Source organism: Pteronotus mesoamericanus, unplaced genomic scaffold (genome assembly GCF_021234165.1).
Source record: "Pteronotus mesoamericanus isolate MK-2021 breed Mesoamerican mustached bat unplaced genomic scaffold, CSHL_Meso_final contig_74, whole genome shotgun sequence".
Classification (NCBI taxonomy): domain Eukaryota; kingdom Metazoa; phylum Chordata; class Mammalia; order Chiroptera; family Mormoopidae; genus Pteronotus; species Pteronotus mesoamericanus.
Window position 1 is genome coordinate 43,362,397 of NW_026555247.1, and position 25,342 is coordinate 43,387,738.

Genomic DNA, 25,342 nt, shown 5'->3' on the forward strand with positions numbered 1-25,342 from the left:
TGTGCGGCCCCTTGAACGTTACTCTGTCATGTGGCTGCATAGGAAGGAGGCAGGAGGCGAGCGTGTTCGGTCGATGCCCCACGGGCAGCACAGCGCGCTGGGCGAGCCGCCTGGCAATTGGAGGGCTGGGGGTTCGAGGCCTCGGCCGGTGGCTGAGCGTTCAGCTGAGGAGTCTGTGACTGTGCAGAAGGGGACCTGCTGTCCTCCCCCAGGCCTGGGAAGGAAGGCGTCTTGGGCTGCCTGTCTGTTCCGTGTGCTTTTACTTCCCAGTCTGTTGACTTGAGTGTGGCGTGTGACTAGTAACGAAAGGAATAATCGCTGGCCTTTAGTTGCATTTAAACATAACACGTAAGAACCCAGCTGAGACAGAGCAGCCCCTTTATCCCAGTTCCCCGCCCCCCGCCACTAGAAATGCCTAGAGACACAGCCCAATGGGGGAGAAAGACTCCAGCAGTGGGAGGGAGGCAGGTGGCGGCGGGTGTCGGGGCACGAGGAGCAGCTCGGCAAGGAGAGCCCCGGGCTTCTGTCCTTCCTCCCGGGTGGCTGGATGGGGGGCTGGGGAGCCTGCGGCCTTCTGCCAGTACTAAACAGTACTGAAGCTATTTAAGTTGACGACATTACCGGACTGCTCCGTACATTTTTCCCTCATCCTTGCCTTTTTCTGCAAAGGGTGCTCTGAGTGGCGTCAGTGAACACCCTCACTTTGGTGGGGTTTGCATCCATTTCTAAGACTGTTGTGTACAGTAACTAGGAACAACTCCGATGGAAAGGAACGGCTGTGTGTTTTGTGGGAAGAGCAGTTTGTGCTCGCTGCTGGGCCCCGCTCTTCGGGTTGGGACCGTGCCCGTGGAGCCCCGCCCCAGCGAACAGTCAGGTCGGGGGACTCCGACTGCGCAGCTCGCTGGACCTCGCACCACGGCAGCGGCTCCGCGGCCAGAGCCACCCTGCGGCCTCCCTCAGCCGTGTGCAGCCCGCGGCTGCGCCGCCACCCAGGTGCCAGCGGAGGGCCGGTGTCCTCGCGTCCCGGGTCCACAGACACGGGGGCCGCCCACCCGCGGGCACCAGGCCCGGCGCCCCTCACAGCAGCCATGGTTCCCCCAAGTGCTCACAGCACCGAGGACGAGACGCCAGGCACCCAACAGCCAGCCTGCGACGACTCACTCTGCTCAGACGCCGGGGCGTTTTATCCTCTTCTGCCAACACAGACATGAGTTGTGCCTCTTCGTACGTGGGCACGAGGACGCCCTTGTGGAGGGCGGAAGCTGCATCCATTCACCCTGCGTGTTGGCCGTCCGCGGGACCAAGGCTCTCGAGGAGCCGCGGTCCCGAGTGTGGCTCTGCTCACGGTGGTGTCCCCTCCACAGAACCTCATCTGCTCCGAGTGTGGGGACGAGTTCACCCTGCAGAGCCAGCTGGCCGTCCACCTGCAGGAGCACCGGCAGGAGCTGGCGGGGGGCCGCGCCCACACCTGCAGGGTCTGCGGGAAGGAGTGTGAGGCGGCGCCGCAGCTGCGGGAGCACATGAAGAGCCACCACAGAATGAGGTAGGGGCCTCGGCCCGGGCTTGGGACACGTGTCCGCGGTCCGCGAAAGACGGGCCGGCCCGGCTGCGACCAGTTCAGTGTGTTGGCGGGTCCGTGTGGTGTCCGTTTGTCTTTTCCCCGTGTGGCTCAAGTCTGCAGTGGGAAGGATGAGCTCAGACGTTAAAAAGGGGTGTCGGGCTGCGTGGGTAGCTAGTTCCAGCCAGAACTTACATGTGCCTGACACGGTGCTCAGCGCCCATAGAAACATATCTCAGGAAGACCGCCTGTCAGGCCACGGCCCCTTCATGTCCTGTTTGCAGGTGCGGGGGACCAAGTTAAAAGGAGAGACAAGGCGCCTTTCCGAGGGTTCACAGCTCGGGGCGTAGACCCTGGTCGTCCGGCCTCAGAGCCCGCAGCATCGGCAGCCGTGCCTGCGTTTAAACACGCGTGTTTGTTCCCGGCGGAGCGTGATGCGCCTTTCAGAGCGCAGACTTCACCTCTTCCTGGTTCTGTATTTTTACTGATACATCCTTTTCTCAATGCCATTAATACACATTCCTGCCCAGCCCTCGGCGCTCAGGGCAGCTGCCGGTGACGGTCCGTTCACACTCGCTGAGCCCCTGTCCCAGCAGGCCAGCCACGCCCGGACAGCGGTCTCCACGGCTGCTGTGGTGTCAGCCAGCCTGCTGCCGTTCCGGGCCTGCAGCGAGGGGCACTGGGCTTCCGGCCACCGGCCCCAGCTCCCCCTCCAGAGCCCCGCCCCAGCCGTGAGACTGTCCCCTTCCCAGTCCTCAGGTGGCACGTCTCACAGGCGTCTCTCAGGTGCGGCCGGGCATCTCCGCGCGATGAGCCTGCTCCTGCCTTTCCCACTCCCTTCTCTGTGCCTTTGGTGACAGACGTGCGCCCACCCGGTTCTTTGTTATTTCAATGGTTTTTCAACCCCCAAATACCACACAGGCACTCCACACACTGCGTTTTGATAAAGGTCTACCGCAGGCACGTGCAGCGTGTCTCCAAAGGTTTTGGAGAGACGACTGACGATGTTGAGGGGCTGTCACACAATAGGACGCATGGGCTCTGCATCTCCCGGGACCGAGGGGGAGCCGACAGGCAGCCTTGCACCCGTGGAGCTGCCACTTAGCAGGGAAGACGCAGGGACCAGGTGGACAGTGGTCTCAGAGGCAGCTGCACGGAGGGGAATGCGGTGGCAGCGGTGGGCGACAGGAGCCGCCCGGGCAGGCGGGGGCTGGGGCCAGGGCCTCCCTGGGAACGGGGACTGTGCCCCGTCGCCATGGGAGCAGCTGGACGGTTCCCACCCAGAGCGACTCTGGCGCAGCGTGACTGCCGCGTGGCAGGGTGGGAATGGGCGGACCCCTGGGTCAGCACAGCGGGAGGGGGCGTCTCTGCACGTGGCCTGGTGTGAAGCCAGCAGCTTTCGGAGGTGCCCGTGAAGTCAGGGTTGGGGCGAGGGCAGGGTCGGCCCGGCTCCAGGCTTTGACCTGCACGTCGGGGAGCTGCCATTTCCTGCCCCAGAGAGGGCAGCGGGGAGCCAGCGAAGGGTTGTGCCCATGAGATGCTGCAGTTGAGCAGCCCCCAAGCCGTCCCGAGGAGGCGGAGCAGAGAGGTCCAGGTGGTGCTCAGCAGAGGTGTCCCGGCAGGAGGTCCCCAGCATTGCCTGTCGTTGATGTGAGGACAGGACGAGGTAGCAAGACTCAGGCGGGTGCACACGTCACAGCCGTGCAGACCTTGGTGTCTGATTGCACAGCGAAGCCCCGCTTCCCCAACGCAAAGCATTTCTCTTTTCATCACATGTGGGGAAAATGAGTTTTTCTGATATTGGAGACAGAAAGCTGGTACATGTGTGTACGTGTGGGTGGGGCACGGGCGCACTTAAGTGGGTCGATGTCCCGCGAGAGCGAGGTCAGGGCCAGCCAGCTGACCCCTGGACCTGGAGGGGGGCTCCCCTGTTGAGGGTGTTGCGCAGGGAGACAACTTCCTGAGCCCCACATGTTGCACTAGGATGTCCAGCACCAGGTCGTACAACCGGAACGTGGACAGGAGTGGATTCACATACTCATGCCCGCACTGTGGGAAGACGTTTCAGAAGCCAAGTCAGCTCACGCGGCACATTAGGATACACACAGGTGCGGGGTGCGCTCTCTGGGGGGTGGGCGAGGTGGCTTACGGGAAAGGTGGGGGGTCTGGGCGCCGCCAGACCCAGCCTTGATCCCGGCCCTTCCACAGTCTGCAGTCTAACCTGGGTGTGAAGTTTGAGATTCTGGAGTAGGCAGCTGGACATACGAGGGTGCCGTCACAGGGCAGGTCCTGGCTGGAGAGATGGTTGGGGGTCCCGAGTCTGGGTAACAGGAGTCGGTACCATGGGGATTGTGTTCCTTCATTTTCCTCCCTCTCTAGGTGAAAGACCCTTCAAGTGCAGTGAGTGCGGGAAAGCCTTTAACCAGAAGGGGGCGCTGCAGACGCACATGATCAAGCACACAGGTGAAAAGCCGCATGCCTGCGCCTTCTGTCCTGCTGCCTTTTCTCAGAAGGGGAACCTGCAGTCCCACGTGCAGAGAGTGCACTCGGAGGTGAGCTCACCGGGGGGGCTGCGGGGTCCCCGGTGTGCGTGGTCACAGGGTTGTGGCCTGTGAGCCCTCAGGAAGGCGGGGGCTCGCCTGTCGCCACCTCCACAGACGAGTTGCCAACTAGTGCTCAGTCCTGGGACGCATCCGAGGCCTCACGTGGGTCATTCCGAGGCGCTAGGTAGGAAGAGCTGGAGCCTCCCTCGGAGCGTTTCAGGCGGCCGCTGTCATGGGGCAGCACCAGCGGGCTGCCGGCGGCGAGAGGAGCCCGTGCGCCCCGTGCTTTCCTGCCTGCGCAGCCGCTCCGGGCCGGGCCCCAGGGGCACAGGTGCTGGCGGTCACAGGCCCACCCACCGTGCGAGCATCCTCCTGACCGGTCCGCTCCATCCCGCAAATGCTGGTTGGACTTCTGGGCCGCGGGCGTAGGTAGCCCTTCAGCAAACTGAGAACGCACATCGGACACGTTCCTTTTACTAATTACAGTAACAGAACTATGTTCACGCCGGAACCAGTTCCAGGCTGGGGAGACTGTGTATTTCAGTTACTCTTGTACTGGCAGCATTAATTAAAGAGCTGGGGCACTGATACAAGAGCTACCTAATTTAAAGCAACAAGCAGTGTTAAAGGGTTAGATTATTTCTGTCGTTTTTAATGGAATGGTCGAGTTTGATGGGTCCTAACTGAAATGTGTTTTATCTAATAAGTATAAAAACCCTTTTTTTATCTTTTATTCTTTAAGGTCAAGAACGGCCCTACCTATAACTGTACAGAATGCAGCTGTGTATTTAAAAGTTTAGGGAGCTTAAACACGCACATCAGCAAGATGCACATGGGAGGGGTGCAGAACCCCGCTGGCGCGGCGGAGACGGCGCACGTGCTCACGGTGAGCCCGGGGGCTGCGGGCGGGCAGGCGTCGTTGCACCAGAACCTGCCGTCTCCGTTATGGCCTTTAAAATTAAGTATTCTGTACAATATTATTCAGTACCACAAAGGTGCTGTGAAAGCTTTTCTGTGTGGCTGTAAGGTCGTACTTCCTTCTAATTAGGGAAAAAAAACCCAGTCGTTTAAATTTTAGAATAGTGTTAGGTGACCCTGATTTATGGAGTGTCTCCTGACCTACTAAAAATAAGACAAATAAAATTATTAATTTATGAAATTGTGATTCTTGCAATTCTTTGGTGATTATTAGGGAATATTCTTTATCACTACCTTATAATTTAAAAATCAACTATCCTTTTAAGATATATTTCTCCCTTAAGTGACAATTTTTTTCTGAAATTTTGGATTTTAGGGAACTACATTGTGTTTTTCAGTACGTGCATTTAAAATTCTGTGACTTCCAACACACGCTTTTATTCTTTTTTTGTAGGGTTCCATAGCTCAGCCCCATCTGCTGTTCGTTCCCACCATTCAGTGGACAGTACAGGGCCAAGGCTGGCCCCGGGGGGCGGTGTTGTAGCCGCTGCTGTGGGTGGCCGGGGGCGCTCACTGCGCTTTGTGGGCGCCTCCTCCCGTGCAGCCCAGGGGCCTCCTGAGAGTCTGCTCCCAGCGCTGGGCTCCCGCCCACTGCTCGCCTTGTCCCTTCTCTTCTCACAGTGTTTGCCGTCTGAGATGACTCCTTGGCTTGTTCCTCAGGAGGGTGTCATAAATAAGTCCCGAAATTGGAAAATAATTAGGGCCTGATAATTAAGCCTTAAAATTCTACTTTGGACTGAGTATTTTAAACGGAGTTTTCAGTATGTAAATCAACCAAATGTTGAGTCTCCACCATTTCTTTTGGCAATATACAAATTGAATGTGCAGATGTAGTGACTTAACCTGGAATGATAATCCAGATAATTTTTAAAATTTATGCTCTGGATAAACACTTGAAAATGCAGCGTGGGGGAGAACGCCCCTCCTTTTTCTCCTGGTGGGCGGCGTGGGGCCTTGGGCCAGCGCTGTCTCCCCAGATGGCTCTTCGGCTCGCGGTGCCTCTCGTTTTCTATCTTGCTTTTCTAACTCTTGGTCTTTTTGCTCTTCTTTTGATGGTGGTTTCTTTGTCTTCATCTTGATTCTCTTAATTGATATTTTTCGATAGTACAAGTTTTAATTTCTGGGAGCTCTTATTCCTGATTGGATTGTTTCTTTTTCAAGCCATGCTTTTCTGGATTGGTTCACTCTCCTGCAAAACCTATTGACATTTTCCTTCTCAAAAGTTCTCTTCCCCTCAGAGCTGCCTGCCTGGGGTCTCATCCGCCGGCTCCCTCTTTCAGAGATTTCCTTATGGTCCTCGCGCTGTTGTGTTTAGGAGCGAGGCCGCAGCCAGGCCCACACCCACGGGTGAACTTCTCACACAGGGTGGAGCAGGCTCATCTCCGGGGCCACCTGGGCCAGGGGAACCGGCTGCCCAGCCCGGGGTCCCGGGAGGCAGAATGGAAGAGACTCCGAAGACACTTTGTGTTTAGTCTGGGGAACCAAGGGCCACAAAAGGCACTGAGCTCTCCCCAGGTGGTTTGTTGGTTTTTCTTTCTTTTCTAGGCAATCCCCCCACTTTTTTTTTTTTTTTGCCTGAAGGTAAATGCTTGCCATATTTCTATGGAGGAAGAGAAGGGGTTAACTGTCCTAAGCATTTCTCCCATGGTCTTTATTTCCGTTATTAATAGGTTTTATTTTTAAGAGCAGTGTTAGGTTTATAGAAAAATTCAGCGGGAAACACACAGAAGTCTCCATGTTCCCCCACTGCTGACACCTTGGGGTGGCAATGGTGCCGTTGTTACCGCCTGCCACTGAACACTGGCGTGCCACGTGAACCGAAGTCCCCTCGCTGCGCTGGGTGTCCGTAGGCTCTGACAGGCGTGCCGGGTCCTAAACCCACCCTTATGGACCACACAGGATCGGCCCTCGTTTCTCGGCCCCACCGTCCCTGTGGCGTGGTGTTTCAGACGCCTGAGTTTCTGAGGACTCGGACCAGCTCTTGCCTTAGCAGCTCCTTGCTGGGCTCCTCCAGGGCCCCTGTTGTCCAGAAAGCTTTTGAATTTTTAATCACAGGAGTTTCTTCTCATTTTATTTATTTCGTAATTTCTTTTCCCTTTTCACTCTAATGGGCTAACAGCCTCTAAGGTCAGTGTGCTCAGCCTGTCTTGACTTGATAGCATCTGCGAACACTTAGGAGACTTTAAAATTGTTGTAGTAGAAAATTCAGAGTATGTTCTCTTAAGAGCCAGTCTTGTGCCAAACATAAAAATTAGTGAGACATTATATTTAAAATGTTTGGAACATGGTTAGATTTTAATGCTTAGAAGAGAAGATGTGCCGGTTTCTTTAAAAAAAAAAAATGAGGTGCACATTAATCTACTTTTTTATGTTATTAATGAAAACACTGCTGCATTTCAGGCCACGCTGTTTCAGACTTTACCTCTTCAGCAGACGGAAGCCCAGGCCACTTCAGGCGCGAGCCAGCAGAGCTCGCAGGCAGTGACAGACGTCATCCAGCAGCTGCTGGAGTTCTCAGAGCCCGGGCCGGCCGAGCCCAACCAGGCCCCGCAGCCCGGCCAGCAGCTCAGCATCACCGTGGGCATCAGCCAGGACATCCTGCAGGTGAGGCGCGCTTCCCCGCCCACCACGCCTGCCAGAGGCCTGTGTTGATAGTGGGAGATTCGCGCGGGGGCTCGTCACTCTTACCCTAGCTGAACAGGTTACAGTGAAACAAAATAGGCTCATTTAATTACTTGTGGACAGAGCAGAATTCTCAATGATTAATCTAAACATTTTTTAAAAGTTAAAAATCCTTTTTTTCTGTGAGTTTACTTGGAAAGAATGGGGTCGGCAGAACTTCCTTGTGCCTGTCCCTGTTGACAGAAGAAATGTCTCGTTCATTCTCGAGGCTGTGCCGTAACTCTATGAAGTCAGCTCTGTGCTCGTGTCTGGGTGCGCTGTTGGCGCATCGAGTGTTATGGCGCATCACGTGCACTTTGCGGGGGGAGGGGACGGAGGAGGAGGCAGGGCTGAAGAAGGGAGCCCTTTCCTTTCCTGGTTCTGGCCAGCCAGCTTCACGTCCAGTCTTCATTCCCAGGCAGACAGTCTCGCTCCTCCTCCTCCTCCTCCTCAGTGTGTCCTTAGTGTAAAAACTAGCCTCTCTGCCTTTGTGGGGACAAGCTGGTTGGGTGTCGTGACATCTGATGTCTTAAGAGTAAACCCAGCGTAACTGATTTCCAAAGCTGTTTGAGGTCACATATTTAAAAGTCAAATTAATTCATTTAAATTTCTTTAATTTAGAAACATAATGCTTGCCATACTGTGTTTGGGTGGAGGTGAGATGTCAGATATCAGAAGGGACGTGTCAGCCGCAAAACTATGGGCGTGCCGCTTACACATGGCTCCTTGGAAGCGCAGACCTAACGGTTCTAGGCGGCGGCATAGAGTCCTGTGGGTAAGGCTGACTCGGCAGCAGGTTCGGGCCATTGGATCTCCTAACCTCCGAGTTTTTTCTGTCTCAGCAAGCCTTAGAAAACAGTGGGCTGTCTTCAATTCCAGCTGCAGCACACCCCAGCGACCCCAGCCACGCCAAGACCGCTGTGCCGGGCCAGGACCCGGGCCTTCCCGACGTGCCCGGAGAGCCGGCTGACCCCGTGGATGCGGAGCCGGAGAAAGAGCAGGGGAGCCCAGAGAAGCTGGACAGGAAGGAGAAGAAGCTCATGAAGAAGAAGTCGCCGTTTCTCCCTGGTAATTTCAGTGGGCTTTAATCTGTAGACATTCGGAGGGCGCGTTGCTTTTTTTTTTTGGAGAAACACACCTTTTTTTTCTTTTGAAGGTTTTTTTTTTAACATTGATGGTATCGGCTGATAAAATTTGTTTAATATTTAAAATTAAAAACCACAGGACACGTTTGATAAACTATCTCTCCCTTGGGTGCCTTTTCCCCGTGACTCCAGTCTCCCCCGACCCAGCCTGAGGGCTCGACCGCGGCTGTCCCTGACCCGTGTGGCCTCCTTGCCTCCGGTGGCCGCGCTGCCACGGCCGCCCCTCCCCTCCCCTCGCTGCCACGCTCCGGCAGGCAGGTAGCCACTTCGGTGTGCGCTCGCTGCAGTGCCACTCTCCCAGCCCCGGGTCCCTGCTGACGGCCGAGCAACGGGAGTCACTTCCGTTCCTTTCCGAGTCCCTGCCCACGCAGCCCGGCTCTTCGCACAGGGGCAGGGTGACCGCTTCTTCCTCGCGTGGGACAGATTCCTGGCTTTTGGACAGAAGTGTTCCCATGAAAATATTTCTGTAGTGACTAGAACTCTTCTGCCTCCCCCAGGTGTCTGGGGGACAGGGGCTTTCTTGCTGCGCAGCATGGAGTGACCGCTCATCTCCGGTCACCCCTCCTGAGAACATGTTCCTCGCTGTTAACACGTGGCCGTGAAATCGTTTCTCAATCGCAGTCACAGCGGCCCTGCCCTCCTTTCCCTCGGCTGCGCCCCCTGCAGGTGAAGCTGGACAGCGGGGCCTGAGCAGTTGGTCTTCAGGGCTTCGCCGGTTGCGAGGGAGGCGGGTGGCAGGGAGAGGGCCGCCGCTCGCAGTTGTGTCCGTGGCACAACGGCCTTGCGGGCCCCAGGGCGCTGCGCTTCGGACACCCGTCCACCCCAGCGCGCCTGTTAGGGGGTGGCACCCGCAACCGGGCGGGGTCTCGCGCCAGCGGCCCGCCAGCGCCGCCTGTGCTTATGCTGCGGTCCCTGAGGAGGCGCGGCCCGGTGCAGGGCCGGACCCCACTTCCTGCAGCCCCGGGCGACAGCAGCCCCTCCCGCTGGGGACGGCAGGTGGCCTGTACCCCGGCATCCCTTCCCCATCTTGTGTGCTGGGCATAGGGACCTCAAAATGGCGTTCCAGGGAACCTTTCCTCCCACAGTTTAATGTGGAGTGTCGCGCCTGCTGAGTCCGTAAAGGTCACACAGAGTAATTTCTGAATAAGTTAAATACCGTAGGTACGGTACTGAGCCAGTTTTTGCAATTCTAATAAGTTTTATTTTTCTTTTTAAAAAATTTATTGGGGTGACATTAGTTAATAGGACTACATAGGTTTTAGGGGTACACTTCTATCATATACATCGTGTGTGCCCTGTATTGCGTGTTCCCCACCCCAAGTCTCCTTCCGTCACCCCTTATCCCCCACCCTCGCCCTCCCGGCTGCCCCGCCCCCTTTACCTCTGGTGACCTCTGTGCTGTTATCTGTTTTTTTCTTTGTTTGTTTTTTTGACTTTATAGATTAAATTGCACTACTTTTCATTTCTTTTTCCCTTTGTGTTTCTTTATGACACATTTTTTAATTTGGCCAATTTTTTTAAATTTTACTTTAAAAAATATACTTTTTTATAAAAAATGCGTAACACTGGTGCTTTTAAATCAGTTAATTTATGAAATCATTCCGTCAGCCATTCGTAAAATCATTCAATGTGTAGAACACACACTGGTGTTGAAATAAAGAAATGCAATTACAATTTACACAAAATTAGTTTTACTGTATTTCCCCATACTTTGTGTCTGTACACATAAAGGAAAGTTAAAATTTTCAAACAGTTTATATTCCGCAGTTTTTAAAAAATGCATTGTTTTCCACAGCCATGGTCTTTAGAAAGGTCTTGAGTTAAACTCTCAAAGAACACAAATTAAGGTGCCAGGATTAACTCTGCTATAGGTTTTTACAGCTTTCTCATAGAGAATAATTGAAATCGGCATGCAACCAACTTGTCGCACACCTGCACCAGGGAAGGTTACCCCCCACGTACAGAGCACCCCAGCACGGGCCCCGAGGCAGGCTCAGAGCCGTGTTCCGAAGGCAGGTGTGAACGGCGCCGAAAACCGCTTCCTTGTGAAGGGTCAGCTGGCGTTCCTGACGCTGGTGTGGGCAGGGGAGACTTGGCCCCTACGGTTTGCTCTCTGAAGGGCCCCTTTAGTTCAGTTTCTAAAACAAGTGTTTGTTATTTACTCTTAGAGAGAGGGGAAGGAAGGTAGAAGGGAGAAAAACATTGAGTAACATCGATTGGTTGCCTCTCACACAGGTCTCTACCCCGACTGGGTCCGCAACCCAGGCAGGTGCTCTAACCAGGAATTGAACTGGTGACCTTAGGTCGCAGGGCCACGCTCAACCCCACTGAGCCACACCAGGCAGGGCCCCTTAGGTCATTTGTGAGAACTTCGGCGTCAGGCTACTGGAGCGCTTGCTAGAACCGCCTGCACGAGGGCAGGGGCTCGCCTTGAAGATGCCGGGCACGTTCTGGCTGTTCGCAGCAGATGGCTTCCAGTGGCCCTGGGCACACAGGTGACTCTGTGTGCGCCTGCCAGGTACAGGTGTTCCGACGGCGCAAGGACAGGTGTGGAGGTGCCGCACCTCTGAGCTACTCAGCAAACCCACCGGTCTTCACACTCGCCCCGCCCGCCTCCCAGCTGTGATCATGCCCTTGGGTGACAGTGACAGTGACATTCTCCGGCCTGGTGCTGCATGGCTGGTGGCGGGAAGCTGCCTGCCTCTCCCCAGAGAGCAGGCTGCCCTCTGCTCTGCCGCTGGGACCGCCCTCCTGAACTGCGTGAACAAAGCAGGGCAGGGGCAGGGCTGATGTTACCGGGTTCCCCCTCCCAGATCCGGGGGCCTGGTCCCTGGAAGGCGGGCCCCCGGGCGGGGGGCTCCAGGCACCTGCTTGGAGGCGGGCGGGGCTGGCAGGGACGTCCTAAACCACCTAGAGGAGCTGACGAAAGGCGTCGCAGTGCAGGCCGCTGGTCAGCAGGCAGAGGCGGTGGCCCGGGCTGCTAGGGACGCCTGCCTTTTTTTGTCTTATGCCAGCATCAGTGTTTGTAACAGAGTTTCCGTAAGGCTCTGACTCAGCTGTATTTTGTTTCCAGATGGGCAGCCAGCTGCACAAACACCGTTTGTTTACGTCTTATTTTTCCCACTGACTGCAGAGCCACCTATAGCATGCGCTGTCCCCTCACAATTGGCTGGGTCTCTCTGGACTTTATTCTCCTTCGCTTGCCCGTGTTTTTATTCACGTGTCGTCGTACTAAATGGCATTAGCGTCACAGTATGCTTGCTTTCGTACATAGGGAGCCCAGTCTTTTCCTGCTACACTTTTTTGAAAGTGTACCTTTGACTGTTTTCACGTATTTATTTTTTCACATGTACTTTAGAAGTGTCTGCTAAACTTCCACAGCTGTACTGCTGAAAAGTCCTGCTGGTATTTGTATGCAGGTGATTTAGTCAGCGAGAACTAGTGACTTCATGATTTTTAGACTTTCTACCAAAAAACAGAGCGTGCACTTTTTTTTTCATATTTTAGTAGTTTTTAAATTTTCTTCTGGATTTAGTTTGCAGATATGAAGGATACTGACTTCATATATTAAAACATGGGCCTCTTTCTGAGATTTAGGGTTTTTTTAGGTCGTAATCAGATCATTTGTAAATAATAACGTTACCGTTTATTGTTGATACAGTATCTATTATATAATTTAATTGGCTAGTATCTCTAAACACCATAAATTAATGGCAGCGATCGTGGAATTTTTTCTGGATTTTAATAGGATTGCTTTGAGTATTTTTCTACTAAGTGGATTGGATCTGTTTTATTCACCTCCTCCTGTTTTCAGAGTTTTTGAAAGTTAAGACTAGATGTTGAGTTTTAGTAAAAGCCTTCCTAGCTGAACAACGACCACACTGTGTGTGTCTTTTCCTTTGGGACGGGCTGCCGTGGTTGAAGAGGAAGGCTGCTGCCCGGGCCAGGGCGGGCCCCCCGGGGCGCGGGCCCGGCCTCCAGGTCCTCAGTTTGTCCGAGGGCCGCGGTCTGGCTGCCGTTGGCCTTGTGACACTGGGCGGCCACACAAAGCGTGCAGGCCAGGTTGGTAGGTGCGACCTGGGGACAGTCCCAGTATATCATCTCTTGCAATTAAAAGTAGAGTGTCACTTTCGTTTGGGGAAAAAACCCTGATTTCCCAGGATCTGACTTTCTTTCATAGCTCCCCCTCGCCTTGTCATTACCTTACTTTTCTGATGTGTTGTAAGACCTTTCGGGAATAACTCCACTTTTCTGAATGAATTTTTACCTGTTAGTTTCAAGCAGTCTGAAGTTTTAGCCTCCCTTAATTCAAGCAATGTGACCATAAACTAAATGTCTTCCTCTTGAAATCTTGTCCCGTTTCCTACTGTTTTTTCTTCCTCCTGGCTCATGGTTTTTTCTTTTTTTGTTGTTGTTTCCATTGTTTCACTTCTTTTTGTCTTACAGGTTTGGATACCTATTGTTTATTACTTTTTCATATAATAGTGATTTTGATATATTATTTTCTACAATGAGATTAGAAAGATAATTTAGCTTCTGTTCTGGAATAGTTGCTCAAAAAATGTCCTTTATTTTTATTTTAGAAAGTTTTCTTTCCATTATAGCAATAGTGAATAAGCTATAACTTTAAATAGCCCTGTTTTTCTTTTTAATATTTTGTTCAAATACATTTGTCTCCACAATTATTCTTCTTCCTAGCCTATGCTAATTAGTCTTGCAAAGAGCATCATGTGCAGGGAAAATACATTTTCTCTGCTTAAGGTCACATGCACAGAGGAGAATTCCTGGTATTTACTGGCAGCGAGGAGGAAACGCGAGATTTTCCTTTCTACTAAAACTATCTGGCTCTGCAGATCCTGGAATGACATCATTTTGTTATAATGTTAATGAAAAAAGTGGATTCCTGGCCAGGTCCACTGTCTGCGTGGGTTTTCTCAGGCTCGTGCCCTGCGTGTCGCCAAGGTGCGCCCCCGGCGCGCGCGTCCACCCCCACCCGGCCCATTTGGGGAGCGAGCCTGGGGGCGGGGCCGCGCAGTGGGGGCAGGGTGGCCTGGCTTGTGGGCGGGGGTCCCCCCCGCCCCGCCCCGTCGCCGCCGCCTGCGACCCCCACAGCCCTCAACCCCGGCGGGAATTAGCAGGGTGGAAAAGAATTGTCTTCCTCGTCTGTGTCAATTTTTTTAAAATGTACGATAGCTCACTTGTGCTTCACTGTTTAACGTTGGAATGTTTTGAATCTTTAGCTGGAAGTGTGGCGAAGTTTCTGTGGCCAGAAAAGCGCTGCAGGAGCTTTGTATCAATTAGCCTAGAGTACACAGGCCGCGTCCTCACACGTCACTTTGCCTTAAGGCGCAGTTTCCAGGAACCTGCCGCCCTCCAGGGAGGACTTGCTGTGCAGATGCAGTTCCGGAGTTCGGGTTTTCCGATGCGTGTCAGTAACATCGCCAGGATTTTAAGTGGATTCTTTATATCATTACACGTCTATTTCATCTCACATGAGTAAATCTAATTTAAAAATAGCCCTGGCTGGTGTGGCTCAGTGGGTTGAGCGCCGGCCTGTGAACCAAACTGTCCCCGGTTCGATTTCCGGTCAGGGCACAGGCCTGGGTCGCGGGCCCGGTCCCCAGTGTGGGTCCAGCGAGAGGCAACCACACATCGATGTTTCTCTCCCTCTCTTTCTCTCTCCCTTCCCCTCTGAAAATAAATATTTAAAAAAATTAAACAGTGATTCTGCCGAATTTTGTTTTAAACATTTTTAATACTTCAATCACTTTAATTATTGTATTTCCATAAATTCTACTTGCTTTTCCTAATAGGACTACTTTATCCCTGACTCGAAGTTGAATAATACTTAGAGGTACAAAGGAATCTTTTAATTCTAATCATGACCTCGTTTGTGTCGCGGACACTACCTTGTCTCACCTGTTCATGAAGTACCGCTCGCAGCGTGCGGACTTACCATTGCTGGGTCTGCACTTGTACTCTTCTCACCGGTGGTCTCGGACAGGCTGGGACAGCACAGCGTCGCTCCTCTTCTTGTCCTAGAGGCGACTCGGGAGCCCTGGGCCATGCCCGGCTCCGGTTCTGGCCGCAGCGGCCCGTGCCGGTACCAGTTCTCGATCCGGTTCGTCCGCTGTCCGCGCGGGTAGCGCGCTGGCCTCGGACAGGCCGCGACCTGCGCTCTCGGGGCCGCTGGGGTTTCCTTCAGGACCACCAGGTGGTCGCGCTCGCTGCCTGCAGCGATGGTGGCAAGTCCCGCCTTTCCCGTGTGACCTCACACCTTCGGTGGCAGCAGAGCGCGCCCGGCTCCCCTTGGTGGCGGGAGCGGTGGGAGCGGGACCCGAGTCGGACCCCGCGCCCTCGCTGTCTGGCCTCACAGCGTCTGTGTCCTTGCGCTGCAGGCTCCATCCGCGAGGAAAACGGGGTCCGCTGGCACGTCTGTCCCTACTGCACCAAGGAGTTCCGGAAGCCCAGCGACCTGGTGCGCCACATCCGCATCCACACGCACGAGAAGCCCTTCAAGTGCCCCCAGTGCTTCCGCGCCTTCGCGGTGAAGAGCACGCTGACCGCGCACATCAAGACGCACACGGGCATCAAGGCCTTCCAGTGCCAGTACTGCCTGAAGAGCTTCTCGACGTCCGGCAGCCTCAAAGTGCACATCCGCCTGCACACAGGTGCGGGGGCGAGCGGGGCGCGCCGGACCGCGTGCGCGCGCGGCTGCGCGGACAGGGGCGCACGTCGCGGCGCGCAGGGGCGGGGCGGGGCCGGGCCTGCGCGCACTTCCGCACCTGTTGGCGGAGGCGGGCGCCCAGGTCGCGCGGTGCACGGAGTCTGCGCCACGCCCCTGGCGCCGCCGCCGGGACCCACGCCTCCCTCCCTGACCCAAGTGCGTGGATGCCGGCGGTAGGCGAGGCAGAGTCCTCACGGCGGAGGACGCCCACGTGCTTGCGCTGGTCCTGCGGCCGCCCCGGGGGCGGTGCGTGGGGGTCAGCCTAGGGCCTGGGGAGGAACCGGGGCGGGGGTAGGGGGGAGCCGAGAGCGAGGAGAGACCACGTGGGCGCCGCCAGCCCCGTTTGGACCGCGGGCCTGTGTGAGGAGGCTCTGTCTCACCGCCCTGCAGGCTGGGCCCGGCGCTGGGGTCCGAGGTTTGGGTCCCGGCGTGAAGGCAGGAAGGCTTCCGCGGTGGGACTCCAGTTTTCCTTTCAACGTCTGAATTGAGGGAGGGTGCCCAGGTCATAAAACTCACTGTTCGACAGTGGACAGTTCAGAAGTGGGCCACCCACCCTCCCGCCTGATTTTCACTCATTTTGTCCGTCGCCCCCAGGAACCCAGGACTGTTAGAAGCAGCTTCCCCAGCTGCTGGGGTCCTCGGCTGAGCTGACCACGCAGAGGAGCGCTTGAAACAGCTGAAATTAGCCAGTTTCGTTTTCTGTCCTCCTTTAGAATCTGGTTTTTCATTTACCAATAAAATTGTAAAAGGACATTTCTTTCAAAAAGGGCAGTGATCGTGGAGGGTTGTTAAGAGGATGTTGTGACCATCGTCACCAGCAACTGTTACGATTAACAGCGGCCTGTGTCCTGACTGCCAGGCCCGGGCGGGCACCCCCTGACCCGGCGCAGCCGCCCGCAGGGCCCAGCCCCGCGGCTCCAGGCGCCGAGGCGGCTGGTGCGGGAGCAGCTCCGCGCTTTCCCATTCGTGGGGACCGCTGGGGGTCTGACTCTCCACGTTTTACTTTGTCCTGAAAGTAGCAAAAGTGGCCTTTAATTTGAAATGCTTTTACTACTTTCCTTAATATCTATAATATGCACTGTGTGCAACCAAGGAAAATTAACTAATTTGTAATAGCCAGGAAACGAAGGTATGAAATGACACATGGAGAGTGAAATACTAGAGGTCTGTGTTGGCGTTAATTGTCAAGATGTATTTCCCTGCAGTGATTCTACGGTGTACTTTTGTTTTTATTAGGAGTCAGACCCTTTGCTTGTCCGCATTGTGACAAAAAATTCCGAACCTCAGGCCACAGGAAGACTCATGTAGCTTCCCACTTCAAGCACTCGGAGTTGAGGAAGATGCGGCACCAGCGAAAGCCGGCCAAGGTCCGAGTGGGCAAGGCCAGCGCCCCCGTCCCCGACATTCCCTTGCAGGAGCCGATCCTCATAACGGATGCAGGTGAGGTGCTCGCGGCGGGTTCTCGCCAGGGGGACGTGTGCGCCGTCCCCACCCTTACGTGGTTTGGGGCATGGGCTTAGTGGGCCGCCTGTAAGGCGTTGCTGTGTTTCGTGAGCCAGCATGTTATGTGATTACAATTTGAACCCGAGCTCTGCCTTAAACTACTCTGAAATTAGGTTCTTGGTGAGAAGCGAAATGGGCATGAGCGGAGGTATTGGGATATGCGTCCCACTTGGGAAGCGCTTCCTGATGGCACCTGCAAAGGGACAGCGGGCAGGCGCCCCTTACGTGGCACGCACTCTGTGCTTCGATATTTTTATCCTACAGTTCTGACCTGAGTGCGACAGGTTGCTGTCTGTGTGGCTTTAACTTGGAGATTCCTCGGAGCTCCAGTTCTCAGGGGGTTTGCTTGTTCCGGGTGCCGCCCCTGGGAGGGGCCCTTGGTGTCGAGTCGCACTGAGCACGCGGTTCAGCCTCGCTGCAGTCTGCGCGGTCCCAGTGCTCCGCGCGGCTCCTGCAAAGATAGCCCAGATCAACGTGTGTTTAGGGGCCCTGGAATTAGCCTTCATGCCTGACGCTTACCCTCCCACTACCAGTTTTTCCTGGGTGCCGCAAACAAGTGAACACCCTGCCATTTCTCTAGGTTTGTAAACCCTTAGCTCAGTGAAAGCAGCGTACTGCCTCCGCCGGCTTCTTCCAGGGTGCACACGGCGTCTGCCGCACTCGCTGGCCTCCGGGGCGCCTGGTCTGAGACCGAGTGAGGGACGCGGGCCTCTGGGGGAGACGACTCGTGGAGGCGGCCCTGCTGCCGAACGTGCGGTGTGGCAAGCGCGCGCCTCCACGCTGCCCTTCCCTGTCCTGCCTGCTGCGCCTGTCCCCTCGGACTCTCGGCTCCTGGGGGCCTGTCAAAGAAGGGGCCGTGGAGCCGCTGGGGGCAGACTGGATGGTGCACGGCGGAGAGGCAGAGGGTGTCAGGCAGCTTCCCCACAGCTGCCCGGCCCAGTGAGAGCGGAGGCGCCCTGGTTCCGTCCCGTTACTTAAAGCAGAAGGGCTTCCTGATGGGAACAGATAGGACCCCCTCCGCTGTAGCCAGAAAGCGGAGGAGCAAGCAGTTAGAACACAGGCGTTAACACGGTCACTTTGGAAAGTACCCGAATGTGTTAGAAGTGCTACACCAAGGAATTCAGCGCACGCATGTTTAGGAACCGCTGTCAGAAGACTCGGCTGTGTGTGATCAGAGAGTTTTAAACCCTTTTACAGCCGCATGAGAGCTTAAAACCGGTCCCCCTGAGACTCCTCTGCATCTGCAGGCGTGAGAGCTGGGACAGCGCTTTCACGCTGGCGGTGTTGCTCTTGGGTGGTACAACCTGCGTGTGCTCACGCAGCCGGGGCCTGGCCTTCCGAGCTGGGCAGGCCGGTGCCGAGGGCGGCTCGCCCCGCCCCGCGTCCCTGCGCCCCCCGACCCCGCCCGCGGAAGCCTGTGGGGCTCCCCAGGGCCCCCCTGTCCCTGTGTGTGACCGCGGGCGCCAGCCTGGGCTGGCCTTTGAGCATCCTTCGTTCATTGCGCGTCAGGGCTTGTGTTTCTCTAGACATGCAGCCTGTTTTACTGTGTTTTGTACTCAATTTTAAATAAAGTGTTGCTCAGACTAGGGACATATTGGAGTCAGCACGATCCCAACATTCTGACCTGTAGCTGCTTCTGGGTTTTCAAGTTCTAGACGTGTAGGACGTCTATTAAACATCCTTGCTTTTCTCTCTGTATGGTTACTCGTGTGTGTAGAATTACAATGTCATTTTTTTGGGCAGAGATGTTTAAAATTTCTTTTCTTTGAAGTGAACCAGTCTTTGGAATTTAAACCTTGATCCCCCAAGTTTATGTTTTAATCGTATTGATATTAGTACATTTATTTTTTCTTTAACACATTTGTCTAACCTGGTGTATCAAATTTATGTTGCTACATATATCTGTCATCAATTTGCCATTTTATAATATTTGCGTTCTCTCCCTATTTGTGATCTATGAATGTTTCTCCAAGGCGAAGTTGGATTTTCCCCAAATGTCACGGATAAGATCAAGCTGTTTCTTCTTTTATTATAGAGGGAAGTATATAAAGTTTTAAGGATACCTTTTGTTTGGTTTCAGGCATATAAATTAACTGAAATTTATAACTTTTTTTGGAGATTAGTAATTTTCTTTTAAAAAACCCACATTAAATACTGAGCTAGCCTAGTAAAGAGGACCTCATAGAGCCATACCTTAGGACCTTTAATGTATGTTTAAATCACCCTTAATTTTTTTTTTCAAAGATAGAGACCTTATAATTGGCCTAACTTTTTAAAAAACTGAGTGTTTATAAAATTATTAGCGATGAAAAAACAAAGCATCTAAAAATTGAGGTCTGTTATTCTACTACTTTTCATAGTTAAAAGTAGGGAACCCCCCCCCTTGAGAAGGGCATGGAATCGTTGGGGGTCCGTCGCAGAACACTCGTGCCCGGGGGCACACGGAGGCTCGGCGCCGCACCGTGACCGCGCAGTCAGGCCGTGGGAGCCGCCATCGAGCGTGTGAAGGTTGCCGCGCACCCTGGCGCGGTGACTCCTGGTGGCCGTCTGGAGGACCTTGGGGCCGTGCTGGCCGTGCCGACTTGAAAAGATGAGAGAGGGACAGGGGATTGCCGACGAGGTGCGTGGCAGGTCCCCGAGCCTGCCTGTGACAGAGCCCTGTTCGCGTGTACACGGCCACGGTCTTCCCCAGGACACGTGGGACCTTGGGCTCTCCCTCCAGCCGCCTTTGAAATGGTGGCAGAGGCGCCGAAGGACTTGCGGCTGCCTGAGTGGCTTGGCGAGGGATTGGACGAGGGATTCCGCTGCCGGCGCGCAGGCGGGGGACAGGGGGCAGGGGACAGACGGAGTGGCCGCGTGGGAAGGCTGCCAGAGAGCGGTAGCAGGGGGCGGGGGTTTGCGAGAGAGGAAGCCAGTGAGGGCGTGTAAGCCGATGGCTTTAGGGTCACAGCTTACTGAGTAGAGCGCGTCATTCGTGGACACAGAAGTCGAGGGGCACCCGCCGCGGGGGCTGAGGTCCAGGGGAGTGTGGCCGGAGCAGCACAGAGGGCGCGGGGGAACCTGGGCTTGTGGCACCATTGCGCCACGGCCGCGTGGCGCTGAGGTGCGGCGTGGCTGCCCCCTCGTCCAGCTGAGTGTGTGTGTTGGCGGCAGACGGACTGGGGGCTGGGGGCGCAGCTGCTCTAGTGAGCAGCAGAGAGGGCCCGGGGCGCGGCCTCGAGCCGGGGTGCGGGTGGGGTGTGCGGCCCCACCGGCTCCGCGTGAACCGGGAGGAGGTTGGCAGCCAGTGGGCCGTGGGGGTGATGCCTGGGTCAGGGTGGGGCTCGGAATTCTCTTGGACAAAGGAAGGAGCTTCCAGAGCCCTGCAGGTCGGTTGACCTCAGTCCAGGCCCTGAGTGATGTGATCCGGGCGAGCTGTCGAGTCCTCTCGTTTGTCTTTTTCTCTCTGCGGCCCGAGGGGCTGGCCGTGGAAGCAGGCGGGAGGGGACGGGTGGATGAGACCGCGGAGGCGCTGACCCGCCGGCCTAGGAAGACAGGCCGGGGGGGCCGGGAGGGCGGTTCTCCGCGGTTCTGAATCCCCCGGCCCTGTGCGCCTCGGGCAGACACCCTGCCTGGCTGGCAGAGCTGGGGCGGGGGTCGCTCTTAGGGGAAGGGTTGCGCACTCCTGTGGGCCGGCAGGGACGGGGTACTGGTGCCGGCAGGGCCGGGGACCGCGGGCGAGTGGGGTCCCGGCAGACGGCGGCCTGCTGGGGGCCGGGCGGGGGCGGCCGGGTGCCCTCTGGGGCGCGCGGCCTCCTGCAGCTACCCAGGGGTTCAAGGGCGCTCCTCCCGAACCAGGGCTCGACGGCGGCCTCCTCCCCGCCAGCCTGGGGCGCCGTTTGTCCACGTCTAGCCCACCCTACGGCAGTCGGTTTGCTATTTGCAGATCTTTCTTTAATAAAATTGTGGTGAAATGCTGAGTTTTTCAGAAGAAAAGATTATGTCAGAATCATTTTTCTTTTGCGTTTATTATAGTACCTTATGTGTTCATACTGAACAAACAGGGGATTTAAATGTTGATGGCCTTGAGTTTGGATATACTTCCGTCAGTTTTATGTCCACAAATGCTCACAGAGAAAGCCAGTGTAGGCGCCCATTAAAAATCGGGTCTAGAGCCACGGAAACGAACTCTGACCGTAGGGCCTCTCTGCTGAAAACCCTTTCTCTCCCGTTAACTCCGTCAGCAGGTCCGAGGCACCCTCTAAGGGGCCGGTTCCCAGCGCGGCTGAAATAGCACCTGGGAGCCGTGCTGGACGCGGCACTCAACTCCTCCGCTTTCCGCTTCCGGGCTGAGCTGCTCTCGTTCGACAGGAACCTTTTCAGTAGCTCTGACTGTGAATGAGTCCTGGTTTTCTTCGGGTTTGCAGGTCTTATCCAGCCCATTCCAAGAAACCAGTTTTTCCAAAGCTATTTTAATAATAATTTTGTAAGTGAAGCAGATCGACCGTACAAGTGTTACTACTGCCATCGAGCGTATAAAAAGTCCTGCCACCTCAAGCAGCACATCAGGTAAGGCCGCGGCGGCGGGAACCTGCGGTGCGCCGGCGGGAGGCGGCCGTGTGAGCGCCTGGGGTTTCCAGGGCCGCGTTCGACCTCCAGGCGTTTCTTGGTAATTTATGTTTTTATTCCTGTCTTGACGAAGATATTTTATCTAGAAACTCTTGCTCAATTTTACTTACACTCCTGTAATATTTAAGTATTTGCAATTTCTAGGGCATGTCGAAGAAGTATGTGGTTGGTTTCATTAGAATTAGGCTCTTCGCTAGTTTTTCAGGTGTGTTTCCCAGAGTTTGGGTTAATGCTCGGTGCGAGCAATGGGGAAGAGAAGACAGGCCCAGAGAAAAGTACAGGACGCCGGGCCGGCGGGGCTCCGGTGGGTCTCAGCTGCCGGCCAGCGTGCGGCCTCGGGCGGCCGCTAGCGCCGCGTCTCGGTGCCCTCGCTGGCGGCGGGGGGTGGCGGGGGCGGTGGGGGCGATGAGAGCGAGCGATGACACGCCACGGAGCGCGTCCTGGGTCGTGGAGCGCCCGGGCGTCCGAAGCTCGCCCTTCCCTGACCCGCGCCCCCTTTCAGGTCGCACACAGGCGAGAAGCCTTTCAAGTGCTCGCAGTGCGGGAGAGGCTTCGTGTCGGCCGGCGTGCTCAAAGCCCACGGCCGGACGCACACGGGGCTGAAGTCCTTCCGGTGTCTGCTCTGCAACGGGGCCTTCACCACGGGAGGCAGCCTGCGGCGGCACATGGGCATCCACAATGACCTGCGGCCCTACATGTGCCCCTACTGCCAGAAGACCTTCAAGACCTCCCTGAACTGCAAGAAGCACATGAAAACCCACCGGTGCGTGTGGCCCTGGGGTGCCCGCGGGGCGGTGGGGGCCGTCTGAGGGAGGATTGTCTTTGAGTCCTGGGTAGTTACTGCGGGTTGGAGGCCCACGGGCATTTTTAATTTTAATTTTAATTTTAATTGTGAGTGGATGTTGAAGGCATCTGTATTGGGCTAAATTTTTGTAAGCTCTTTGAAAACTGGTAGTAACAGATGACGTGCTAGACTGTGTCAAGATGTCAAAAAAGATGACTAGTCAGCACTGTGACCGCAGTGTGGCGGGCGTGTCGTTAGCGTGCGTGAACAGCACTTAGTCTAGGGTGTTGCCTTGCACGCGCACGTGCTCAGTTCCCGCGCAGAGCCCCCGCTGAATGGGACGTGCACACTCATACACCGAGCAGGCGCTCGTCTGGCGGCGAGGGCCCGGCGAGCCCCGGCGGACGTGCCTTTCTGCCGGGCCCGGGGCTCGCTCGGTGGGTCCTTCCGCAGAGGCACAGGGTTTTGCTGGCACGGGGGAGCCTGGGTGAGGTGACCGTCCTAGGAGACTTGAGGAGTAAGAGCCACAGGCTCGTCACACAGGGTGCTTGCCTTCCGCCCTTAGGACATTTACTCCTAGAGGGCATTTTAACTCAGGGGTCTCTGCCCGTGTATCCCCCACCCGGGGGTAGGTGAGCTGCGAGCAGGAGTTGTCTGGGCGCACCTGCCCTGGCCGCGACGCCCACCTGACGCGCGGCCCTTCGGGCGGCGCCCTCTGTGGGAGGCGGGGAGCCCGGAGCGAGGCCCCGTGGGGGGCCCAGCGGCCGGCGCGGTTTCTGGGAAGCAGCTCAGCTGTTTTAGCTGAGTGGCCTCTGCTGGGGGAGGGTCACGCCGACTGCTGGGGACAGGTGCCACCGCGCCCCAGGAGGCAGATGGCTGTGGGACTGAGGTGGCGCTCGGAAGGTTGGCCGCGCCACCCTGCAGAGCTGGTGCTCCTCAGAGGGTGCGGGCACGGGACCTGCCCGTGGGCCTCGCAGGGCACCCCTCAGTGAGCGGTGCTGGCAGGAGCTCGGGCGCCCAGCGCTTGGACTGAGAACAGCTCAGGGAGGCCCCCGTGGTGCAGCCGCGGAAGAAACGCCGCAGAGACACGGAACGCGGGCCCCACCAGCGCGCAGGGCGCACCTCCTCACTGAGGGGCCTGGGCGGAGACGCTGCAGTCTTCCAGGTCCTCGTGGTTCCTTACTGTGTTCTTGTCCCCTTCCTCGGTAAAAGCCTTTGAAAAGTGACTGCTTTTGATAGCAGAAAATGAAGAGATTTTGTTTGGGACTAAGAGTCGAGTTCAGAGTTGGCAGGTTGATCAGGCTCTGGCCTCAAACCTGGGGCGCAGCATGTGCGGGTCCAAGCACAGTGTCTTCGCGGGACAGGCCGCTCCTGTCCTGGGTAATGTGCCTGCAGCAGGTGGCTGTGAGTTACCTCAAAGGCCGTCGACGTAGTCGCTGAACTCACGGGATATCGGGGACCTTGATGGAAGCACACTTGGCGGGGTTTGCAGAGCAGAACGAGTTGCTGGCCTGGGGGACGGTCTTGTGGAAGCCGCAGCGGCCGCGCGTCGCGGTCCGGCCTCCACAGCCACGGCGGGGGTGGGGCTCGGTCCCCTCGCCACACGCCCGGGGGGGACAATGCCGGCCTCGGTCTGAGAGGGTGCCATCACATTCCGTGCGGTCCTCTTTCTGAAACTGGAGGTCACTGCCGAGTTTGAGCTGGGGTGGGGGGGGGTTACTTAGAAACATGGGCAGCTTTTGAAACGGGCAGCTTTTGATCTTTTTCGCCTCAGAACCCTGGGGCACTGTCCTTTTCTCCTTTGCTGCCGCCGTATCCCCGAGACCCGCGAGGCTCCAAGGCAGCGCGGCTCTTCTTCGGGGTCGTTGACACTGTTCAGTTGCCAACTGATGGCCATTGTGACTTCAGAATGAAACATGCAGAGGGAGGACGTTGTTCAATAGTTCAGCGATTACTTAGCAGGCTTCGTTTTATAATTCAATGAGCGAAGCGCAGCCCGCGCCGCCGCCTCGTGCACGCCCCGCTGGCGGTGTCTAACCCGCGCGTCTGCTTGGTTTCCAAAGCTACGAGCTCGCGCAGCAGCTGCAGCAGCACCAGCAGGCCTCCGCGCTCGAGGGGGGCGCCGCGGACCCGCAGGGCGCGCCAGTGCCCACGCAGATGCAGGTCGGGGTCGGGAGCACCGAGCTGCCGCCGCCCGCGGACGCCGTCGCCGCGAACCCCGAGGCCATGCTGGACCTGGAGCCGCAGCACGTGGTGGGCGCGGAGGACGAGGCGCTGGGCCAGCCGTTGGAGGAGCCGCCGCTGGAGGCCGACGAAGGTACGGGGGCGGGAGGTCAGCGTGCTGGCCCGCCCGCCCTCACGCCCCTCAGGCTCTGTGGCGTCCCCACCTGATGGAGTCCCGGCGCGAGCCCCCTGTGTGCGTGGTGGGGTCGACGTGCACGTGGAGTTACAAGAACGGGGCCTTTCAGTCCTTGCCTTTTCAGCAACCTGCTCTTACTCCTTAACTGACAGGGACGTGTCCAGCCCGCAGCCCAGGGTGGCAGTGGACGTGGCCCAACACAGAATCGTAAATTTCCTTAGCACCTTTTTTTTTTTTTGCTCATCAATTTTCGTTAGTGTTTGTGTGTTTAATGTGTGGCCCGAGACAACCTGTCTTCCAGCGTGGCCCAGAGGTGCCATGAGGTTGGACCCCCCACGACGGGGAGCACGTCCTGCTGCAGGAAGGGCCGGCTGGGAGGTCGCAGGCGTCCCGTGTGGGAGGCAGCGCACTCGGGCGGCCGGCGCGGTCCTGCCCGCTGCGCACGCCTGCCCGCAGGGCCCTGGGCTCCTGAGCCC

General features: G+C 56.3%; 1 protein-coding gene across 1 annotated transcript in view; it reads left to right on the forward strand.

Annotated features, from left to right (window-relative positions):
• Nucleotides 1-25,342, forward strand: part of ZNF236 (zinc finger protein 236) — a 59,898-nt gene that overhangs the window by 13,033 nt on the left and 21,523 nt on the right. The window contains exons 4-14 of the mRNA XM_054583792.1: nt 1,365-1,543; nt 3,542-3,666; nt 3,938-4,110; nt 4,844-4,987; nt 7,480-7,683; nt 8,583-8,808; nt 15,284-15,556; nt 16,849-17,052; nt 21,522-21,663; nt 22,226-22,486; nt 24,571-24,824. Of these exons, the coding sequence (XP_054439767.1) occupies nt 1,365-1,543; nt 3,542-3,666; nt 3,938-4,110; nt 4,844-4,987; nt 7,480-7,683; nt 8,583-8,808; nt 15,284-15,556; nt 16,849-17,052; nt 21,522-21,663; nt 22,226-22,486; nt 24,571-24,824 (2,185 nt within the window). The remainder of the gene's footprint in view (nt 1-1,364; nt 1,544-3,541; nt 3,667-3,937; nt 4,111-4,843; nt 4,988-7,479; nt 7,684-8,582; nt 8,809-15,283; nt 15,557-16,848; nt 17,053-21,521; nt 21,664-22,225; nt 22,487-24,570; nt 24,825-25,342) is intronic.